The sequence below is a fragment of the Protomyctophum parallelum genome, assembly GCF_964188405.1.
Source record: "Protomyctophum parallelum genome assembly, chromosome: 2".
Taxonomy (NCBI): Eukaryota; Metazoa; Chordata; class Actinopteri; order Myctophiformes; family Myctophidae; genus Protomyctophum; species Protomyctophum parallelum.
In genome coordinates, this window is record NC_139699.1 from 40,688,144 (window position 1) to 40,698,440 (window position 10,297).

A 10,297-nucleotide genomic window follows, 5' to 3' on the forward strand; every position below is an offset into this window, starting at 1 on the left:
ATCTGGGTTGCACATGGTTTGTTGAACTCCCTCTGGTGTTGTGGGTGTGGACTTCGTATTGGTATTTAGACCGGTACATGAGTATCTTGGTGGTGTATCAAATCTTGTGGACCAGACCCATTGCAATTATACTGTACTCTGTCGTCAACCCTAAGCCATTCCAGCCTGTCAAAGTGGGCAGGGGTGAGGTGGGTTCGGGGAGTGAGGCCCAGTAGTTTGACCTGACCAGCCTGGCCAGTTTGTTTTGGGAAGCCTTGTTTTAAGAGCCTTTGAGGTGCTGTGGTACCAAGAGCATGCATAGTCGAAGAAACATTGTAACCCAAAGCTTAATGATACCGGGTACTCATTAAGCTTGTTATCGGATTTTTTCAGGTATTTGTTATCGAGCTCCATCCCTAGTGCCGAGTAATCTGCGAACATGAACACGTTGTTCTAAGACAGCCATGGGCCGTCAAGATAAACAGGATAGAGATGTTTTAATTCTGGCAATCAATGTGTGTTAAGGGGATCCGTGCAAATATCACATTTGAAAACCACTAGTAGCCTACTAGTGGACTGATAATGTGCCATTGTGTCATAATGAATAACTGTCATGTATATTGCTAAGAAAACCTGGAGACATATATTATTACATGGCTTGGTTGAATAGATAGATAGATAGTTTATTTGTCTCGGTCATGGTTTATCCAACATTATTACATACAAGGAAAAGGGGTTGTCATGATACAATTGACCGAAAAGGAAAGGGCTGAAGCCGAAGCTTATTATGCCCACCTTTTTGAGATTTCAGTAATCTCATATGGAAAAATAAAAAATAAATAGATAAATCCATTTTCTACATTGCTGCATTTCTAATGAAAGGATTAAACACAACCATGTGAAAAAAATCAAAAAATCAATCTGATCAAAAAAGCTGGTCAAAAATCACTTTCTACAACATGGTGACAATTGTTACAATGATGATGATGTTACTAATAATAATTATTATTCACTTGTTTCTTTTATAAACTTACATAGCATACATACATACATACATACATACATGCATACATACTGTACATACATTTGCCTATGATACAAACACACATATACATATGGTCCTACATATATATGTGTTTACATGTATATGAAGTGGTTGCCTCATATACATGAATACTGTTTTGGTTTGATTTTGAGATGTGTATGTCCTCGCACACACACTCACACTCCTTTATACAGATAACGGTAGGTACGGGGATACACATAATAATACTGTATAGTTACTGTTATTATATAATTAACACTTAGTTAGAGTGATTTCATATAGCCCTCGATTACCTTTGTTTTATATGTTCTCTTGAATTTAATGATTGAATTGCTTAATTTTAATTCAGTGTCCAGATTATTCCATAGATTCACCCCAATGGCAGATAGACATCTCTCTTTGATGTTGGTCCGTGAAATTGTAGTCCTTTTAAAAATTCCGATTCCCCTGAGTTCATACCTGGTTTCCCTAGGCTTGAATAGCTCCTGCATGCTGACTGGAAGAGACCTGTTATATGCTTTGTACATTATTATTGCTGTGTTGAGGTTGGCTAGATCTGCAAATTTCAATGTGTGGTTTTTAATAAATAGTGGATTTGATGGCTCATAATAGTCAGCCCGGTTGACAATTCTTATTGCTTTCTTTTGTAGAATAAAAATGGGGTGTAGTATAGTTTTTTTATATGTGTTTCCCCAGACTTCGACACAGTAAGTTAGATATGGTAGAATTATGGAATTGTATAAAGTCTGGAGTGATTTTGTATTAATGATGTCTTTCATTTTGTATAGGATTGCTATTGATTGATGATGATTGATTGATTCTTTATTGCAGACTCCATATCACAGTACAGTACAACAACACAATAGATAAAAATAATAATAAAAAGTAGAAAGAAATATACAATAAAAAGAGTTCAATCATATTCAGTTTCGAACATACAGACAAGTTCGCCAATGGTTCCATAGTCTGGAGGAGAACCTGACAGAACTACGTATTGTGTTAGTGATGACATTAATGATGTCATTTACTGACTCAGATACCCTACACATGAATTTGTACATAAGATTTCGTAGTACAGCAGAGCAGGTGGGAACCCCAACACTGACAAACATTTGGCTTGCACTGGAGCTTCTTGGAGCTCTCAGAAGCAGCCTCATACAGTCATTGTATATGCCACTGTCAATCGTCTTATACTACTGGCCTGCTTGTAGCGGCACCACAGGTGGGCGGTGTACAGGGGTGTACAGAAGGATTTAAAAAGTGATAAATCATCCATATAGACATTGTTTACCCCAAAAGGAGCAGAGGTTGACCTCCCCCATTTAACCCTCATCGTCTGGTGAGCATACCAGAAAACTAGGATTCTGACTAGGAAGTTAGGGACCCCTCTTTGCGATAATTTATAAAAAAGTTTCTCATGATTAATGCGATCAAAAGCTCTCGATGCATCAATAAAACACATAAACATAGTGGAATTGTGTCCATTATATTTATCTAAAATTTCTTTAAGTGCAAAAATACACATGTCTGTGCCATGCTTACGTTTAAATCCAAATTGGTTATCTGTAGACACAATGTATTTCTCAAGTCTACTAAGAATAACTGTTTCCAAAACTTTGGACAAGACGCTGGCCAGGGCTATAGGCCTATAGTTGTCTGAGCTGCTCAGCTTGCCTACTTTGTCTTTGATGACTGGCACTAACACAGAGCATAGATTTAGGTAAAATCCCGTGAACAAAGAAGCCTGTAAAGCACATTGCAATTATAGGACACAGTTTCTCACTGGCACATTTAAGATGTTCAGCTGTTAGATTGTCAGGGCCACAGGCCTTGTTACTTGCGCAAGCAGAGCGCGCAAGTAATGTGATCGGCCTGGTCCATTTGTCGTGACAGCCGTTCCGCCATTTCAGGACCCCCCCAGAAAAACATCAAATCTGTGCCCGTATTGCTGGACCAATGATGACGAAATGACCATATTTCTTACGTCATCATTTAGAGCTAGTCATACACGTATTTCTTACGTCATCATTTAGAGCTAGTCATACACGTATGTGTATGACTAGCTCTAAATGATGACGTAAGAAATATGGTCATTTCGTCATCATTGGTCCAGCAATACGGGCACAGATTTGATGTTTTTCTGGGGGGGTCCTGAAATGGCGGAACGGCTGTCACGGTTTTTGGACCAAAGTGACCACAGAATACCGCTAATCAACTTACAACTACACACTTTATACAGTATAGAGTATAGAGTATATATGTATACATATATAGTATATGCCTATATACTATATATATTTCTTACGTCATCATTTAGAGCTAGTCATACGTATACTATATACATAATCAATAAAAAATAATTTACCAAATTGTGCCTGATCTGCTGGGACCAGAGTACGTGGTGTGTATGTAAGAAATATGGTCATTTCGTCATCATTGGTCCAGCAATACGGGCACAGATTTGATGTATGACTAGCTCTAAATGATGACGTAAGAAATACGTGTATGACTAGCTCTAAATGATGACGTAAGAAATATGGTCATTTCGTCATCATTGATCCAGCAATACGGACACAGATTTGATGTTTTTCTGCGTAAGCCTCAAATGTGTGTGTATGTGTATGACTAGCTCTAAATGATGACGTAAGAAATACGTGTATGACTAGCTCTAAATGATGACGTAAGAAATATGGTCATTTCGTCATCATTGGTCCAGCAATACGGGCACAGATTTGATGTTTTTCTGGGGGGGTCCTGAAATGGCGGAACGGCTGTCACGGTTTTTGGACCAAAGTGACCACAGAATACCGCTAATCAACTTACAACTACACACTTTATACAGTATACTATATATATACTATATATATTTCTTACGTCATCATTTAGAGCTAGTCATACGTATACTATAAACATAATCAATAAAAAAATAATTTACCAAATTGTGCCTGATCTGCTGGGACTAGAGTACGTGGTGTGTATGTAAGAAATATGGTCATTTCGTCATCATTGGTCCAGCAATATGGGTACAGATTTGATGTATGACTAGCTCTAAATGATGACGTAAGAAATACGTGTATGACTAGCTCTAAATGATGACGTAAGAAATATGGTCATTTCGTCATCATTGATCCAGCAATACGGGCACAGATTTGATGTTTTTCTGCGTAAGCCTCAAATGGCAGAACAGCTGTCACGGTTTTTGGACCAAAGTGACCACAGAATACCGCTAATCAACTTACAACTACACACTTTATACAGTATAGAGTATGGAGTATATATGTATACATATATAGTATGCCTATATACTATATATATTTCTTACGTCATCATTTAGAGCTAGTCATACACATACACACCACGTACTCTGGTCCCAGCAGATCAGGCACAATTTGGTATTTTATTTTTACTGATTATGTATATTGTATGATGACGTAAGAAATATGGTCATTTCGTCATCATTGGTCCAGCAATACGGGCACAGATTTGATGTTTTTCTGGGGGGGTCCTGAAATGGCGGAACAGCTGTCACGGTTTTTGGACCAAAGTGACCACAGAATACCGCTAATCAACTTACAACTACACACTTTATACAGTATAGAGTATATAGATATACGTATATAGTATATGCCTATATACGTATATATACGTTCGTTCACAGAGATACTGAGATTTGACAGTTTACAGCGGGCGAAAACATTACATGCGCGCTCTGCTTGCGCACTAGTTGGCCATTTATGGCCTACTAGTGTGCAACAAGCAAGTATGCACTCGACAGAGTGCAGTTCTAGTTGTCACCTAGCTTCAGAACAGTTTCATAAATCTCCCCAGGGCCAGGAGTGACTATGACATCATCATTCAACTCTGCATTATACACTACAAACTGATTACTTTTCACACAGTTGAACAGTTCTGAATATTGTTTCTGCCATAACTGTGAAATTGCATCAGAGCCACTTACCCCATCTATATTAGATGGGAGACATGTTTTACAATTATTTCTTATTTCCTTCCAGAAGTCATTTACATTATTCTTTTGCAGCTTCTTAGCCAGAGAATCTGACCCCTTTTGATGAAACGAAGGGCACATTTAAAGTCAGTGTTGGTGCGTTTTTTCATTTCAAACAGGGGTCCATGTCTCTCTTTTCCTGCCTCGGCCCATTTTTTAAGAGCATTTCTAGCCTCTAGATGGAGCTCTTGTACATGGTCATTCCACCCTGGCTTGGCATTGTACACTTTGGCCTTGTGTTTACAGAGAGCCCTGCTGGAAATGCACAGAGACTCCACAATAGACTCGTATAGGGAACATAATACATTACAATGAAGTGGGTTTTTGCAGTTCATGTCTCTACACATTACCACATCTTTTGGAACTTTAATATTACCCAACAAGGCATCTGAGTGGTTCAAGTAATTATCAAGATCTCTCTTGCACAATTTAGACCAGTCTATTTTACCCGCACTTGCGCTGTTATCCACCGGCAACAATATTGGTAAGTTGCCTGTATTTAATACCACACGAAAGGGTATGTGGTCAGTGGTAGCCAAATCATACACAATTTCCATTGCTTCAATAGAGTCATGGGCATCCATTGTACAGAGGCAGTGATCCAGCCAGGAAGTGCTGTGCCAAGCCTCGCTTATATAAGTATAACTATTTGCTGGTAACAGTATCTTACTAGATAAAATCAAACCACTGTCTGAACAGAAGTCCATTAAATGATTGCCAAATATAGATTTTGCATCAGTTACATCAGCATTCAGGTCACCGACCACGTATATGGAGGTGGAAGGATTATCCTGAATAAAAGACATAATGAATGCCATTCTACCGAGATACTCATCCTCATTTTGATTGCACTCATACGGAGTGTAGACATTCACAATAATCAGCTTTTTACCATTACAGCACAGCTCTATCCCAACAGCCCAGTCCACTCCCAGCCTAATGACATTAACCAACTGGTCATATTTTTTATTCCACAGAGTTGCAACTCCCCCTGGGATCCTCCCTCGAACCACTTTAGAACACAGATCGGTGGTGGATTCCCCCGCCCCGTGAAAGTCCTTATGGATAGAGTTTACTCAGTTTAGACCTTCCAAGTCTTGTTTAGCCAGAAATGTCTCCTGGACACACAAAATGTCACAGCTCTCCAACAGTTTGCCCACAACAATGCGCCGTGATTTATCCGTTTCACTGTGGCCAACACGCAGCCCTCGCGGATTGTAGGATACAACACTGATGTTCATGTTCATGTTCATGTTCATGTTCATAGTAATTGATACGTGTCACAGTGACTATGCAGTCGCAGATTGACTCATTCTGAGCAGCAGGTATATCGCTGCTATTAGGCTTTAGCCCACGAGCCTCATAATAGCGGCGGACATAAATCCCAGCTGGCCACAGTTTGGGATCAAACATTTCCTCAACACTATTACATTCTGCAGTAATGTGAAATGAACCGAATCTACTGTGGGGTGACTCGATTTTGCGGCATGTCATTGTCTTATTATCCAGTTTCTCTGCTAGATAATCACGTATGGTATCCGCATCCAGAACAGGGGAGAATCGAGTAGCAAACACACTCACCAGTTTGGTTGTCACCACTGCGATGTTGCTTTCCGTGCCCGTGCCAACTATGCCAGGGTTCTTCTGCTCACGTTTCAGGTTTGCTTGCTTGTTGTGATTGGGTCGCGCTGCTGTTGACACCGGCTTCTTGCGCCCTTCCTTCACGACAACGCTCCACTGTTGGGACTGTAGTGGCGAACGTGGTAATGCAGTTGTAATGACACCTGTCACATCCACCACTTCCTCATGTTGATCGCCATCCGCGAGCCCTGAATGAATGCCCCCAACTCGTGAGGTACTGGGGGTTCCACCACCCGCCGGGACAACGAGCCGTAGCTCCCCGGCGGTAGACGTTGGTTCCTGTTGGCGAGTACCAGAGCCCAAACCCGCCGGGACAACGAGCCGTAGCTCCCCGGCGGTAGACGTTGGTTCCTGTTGGCGAGTACCAGAGCCCAAACCCGCCGGGACAACGAGCCGTAGCTCCCCGGCGGTAGACGTTAGCTCAGGGGCTGTTAGCCCCCCCTCCCCCTCCTGTGCAGTGACAGCCCTGCTGTCAGTGACACTGACAGCGGACCGGGGGTTCTCGCTCTGAAGACGTTTTTTTTTACCGTAGCTGTCACACGCCGATCTAGGGCCGCAACAATAGCACTGAGGTTCACGCTCACATCTGTCTGTGTTTCGAGTGACCTCCTCAGACCAGAAACTTCATGGCTCAGCTGCTCCATTCTGCTTAGCAGCGCCGAGGCGTCCATATTGCCGAACCCCACAGGTGGTAGCTCATCCAGGTAGTGTGAGACAAACCAGGGAATATTTTCTCTGAGCTCATTGAAAGCTTTCAAACAGGCCTTGACGTTTTTTATGTCCTTCTGTGGGCCTTTGTGCATGACATTACGTGAGTTGGGATTTGGGCAGAGCTCAAACAGCAACCGCTTGGATTCCTCAATCCACTGGGATGAAAAGTTGTTTGTTGTCAGCATCACAATTTCATCATGACTCAGCGTCTTCATTTTTACCACAATAACATTTAAAAGTTCGTCTTCCACAATCACCTTTCCATCCTCCGTATATATCGGGTTTTGAGCGAGGGCAAGTAGAGCCTACACCATCAGCACGCACACGCGCCATTGTCTGTCACATCCCACATGTGTGTGTGTGTGTGTGTGTGTGATTGTTTTTGATATTGTTTTTGATATTTTAGTTTTTAAGTAGTCTATGTGAGGTTTCCAGGTGAGTTTGCTGTCAATCATGATTCCTAGGATGCTTGATTCTGATTGGTCAATCGCTGAATTCAGAGGTCTGTTATGTCTTGGTTGGTGCCTCAGAATACTTATACTTGAACCTGCAGTACACCAAGTCTCTTCACCAGACGCGTAACTAGATCTTCACCCAAAAAGGCTGATCTACAAGCTCAAAACACGACACAATGTGACACGTTGTGAGCTTGTAGATCTGCTATTTTTGGTGGATGTTCCTCGCAGAATAGGGATGCTGGGGTTCAAGTGGTTAAACGTAAAGTAGGCCTATAAAGCTAATCTGGAAACTGATATTCTATTTTTGGGGGAAAGATTTGAAATGTTTAAATAGTCTAATCCCCACTGCTCATGATCACTGTTTCTGTGTTAATGTGAATGCATTTTTACATAGTATTTTAATTCACCTGTGTATTTTTTGTAATGTTTTATTGTTGTAACTGACTGCCGGTGTGCCAAAGACGAATTTCCATTTTATGTAAATTTAATGGACAATAAAGTTTTATCTTAAGATTTACATATTATGTACCGTCAATATGACAAAAGGTGCTGTAGTAACAATGCATTTTATTAGATTTATAATTTAGCATTTCATGTAGACGTATAAAGTAGCACTCTAATGTATACTCATAGCTTCACTGTACAGACAATATAAAGACACATAAAGGTTCTTAGCTTTGACTTGATGTATTGCCTTGTGTTGTTCCTGCTTACTGTAAATCGCTCTGGATTAAGAGCCTAAATTATAAATTGGAGAGAACCAGGGCGCCTGATGGAGGGAAAAGGAACTGGTCAGTTTTGACGTAGGTTTTTGAGCAAATAAAACTTTCATGCTACTACTGCCTTGGTCTCCAGTTCATATCAGAGGGAATGACAATAGCTCGTGTCTAACCTCTCTGTCTGTCCTTCCTCCACACCCCTGACTCCTTCTCTCTCCCTGTCAGAAGAAGACCGTCTGCCTCCAGCGCTTGTCTGGGAGGAAAGGCCAGAGGCAGTCGGTGATGGCTGTGTGGAAAGGCCGAGGCTGCACGTCCAGCCCGAGCTGCCCCAGCCGGCAGCACGCCAGCTGGGCGTTGAGCGGCCGGCAGGCTCCGGGGCCTGCCGGCTGCTCCGTCAGCGGCATGAGGTGACTGGCGGGCAAGTGGAACGCCTGGGCGATGGCCACGGCCATCTCGTACTTGGTCATCTGCTCTTTGGCCGAGTAGTGGAAGATCCCGCGGACGGAGGAGGGATCTTGCCGCTGCCGCTCGGCCAGCGCCCGGCAGACTACCGCCACGTCTCTGACTTCCGTGGGGAACCTCTGCTGGTAGTGGTCCAGCATGCAGCTCCCTGCTGCCCCCTCCTGGACCTGATCCCACAGTGCCGTCACGGCGCTCTCCTCCACGCGCTCCACCTCTCCGTAGAGGACGGGCACGCGGAGGACGGCGACGGCGGGGCAGTGGCGCAGCGCCTCCCGCTCGCCGTCCAGCTTGCTCTTGCCGTACAGGTTGAGCGGCTCGGGCACATCGTCCTCTCCATACGGCGGGTCGCGGCCGTCGAACACGTAGTCAGTGCTGATGTAGATCAGAAACGCCCCGGGCTTGGACGCCGCCGCCTCCTTGGCCAGCGTCGCCGTGGCTTTGACGTTGAGGTCGATGGCCGCCTCCGCGTTCTGTTCCACCACGTCCGGTCTCCGCTCCGCCGCGCAGTGGACGATCACGTCTGGACGGAAGTCCTGGATGACGGCTTTGACCGCGTCTTCATCCAGCAAGTCACAGCGGAGGAAGCGTGGTCTGGCACGGCGGTGGCCCGTCCCCAGGGCGTGCCAGTCTTTGTTGTTGTGGAACTCTTTGTAGACGGCCCGGCCCAGCAGGCCCGTGGCACCCGTCACCAGAACCCTGTGCCTCGGGATGGACAATCCATCCTCCGTACGGTCAGCGTGCTCTGATCCAGGCATCATTCAGTTAGATGAGATGATTGCAAGAACGGAAAAAGCTTCTCCCACAGGCATATCTAGAAAGGAGTGCCCAGTGGAGTGCATATCTCTGCTAGACATTCTATGACATCATCAATATGACATAATCAGTGTGATCATTTTGTTCAAAAATTGAGTCATTTGGGAAGGACTGACAGTGTTTTGGCCAGTGAGCAGGATAGTTTCACATTGCAGTGGTTCCCACCTTTTTTTTCCTTTTTTGAGTGGTGCATACCACTCCAACATTTGACCATGTGTGTCTATTTCTCTATATCAGCATGATTTTGTGTGTCTATTATTTGTCCATGTGCACCAACAGCTGCAGCCGCCGAGCGGTGCTGTTGAGCAGCCTTGAAATTACGGGGATTTAACATTGTTCCTAGTTCGGTGTGCGTGTGCGTGTGCACACTTGTTTGTGAGAATGGGTGAATGTGAAGCGCTTTGGATTAAAGCGCTATATAAATCCACCATTTACCATTTATAAAATGTAACCTTTTTGTTTT

At 43.5% G+C, this 10,297-nt stretch overlaps 1 protein-coding gene across 1 annotated transcript; it reads right to left on the bottom strand.

The window, feature by feature from the left end:
* Positions 1-8,780: 8,780 nt before the first annotated feature.
* On the bottom strand, positions 8,781-9,776 carry LOC310854622 (methionine adenosyltransferase 2 subunit beta-like; the record flags this gene model as incomplete). Its single annotated transcript, XM_083759297.1, has 1 exon — positions 8,781-9,776. One exon carries the CDS (start codon positions 9,774-9,776, stop codon positions 8,781-8,783), a length of 996 nt encoding a protein of 331 aa, XP_083615423.1.
* Positions 9,777-10,297: the final 521 nt, after the last annotated feature.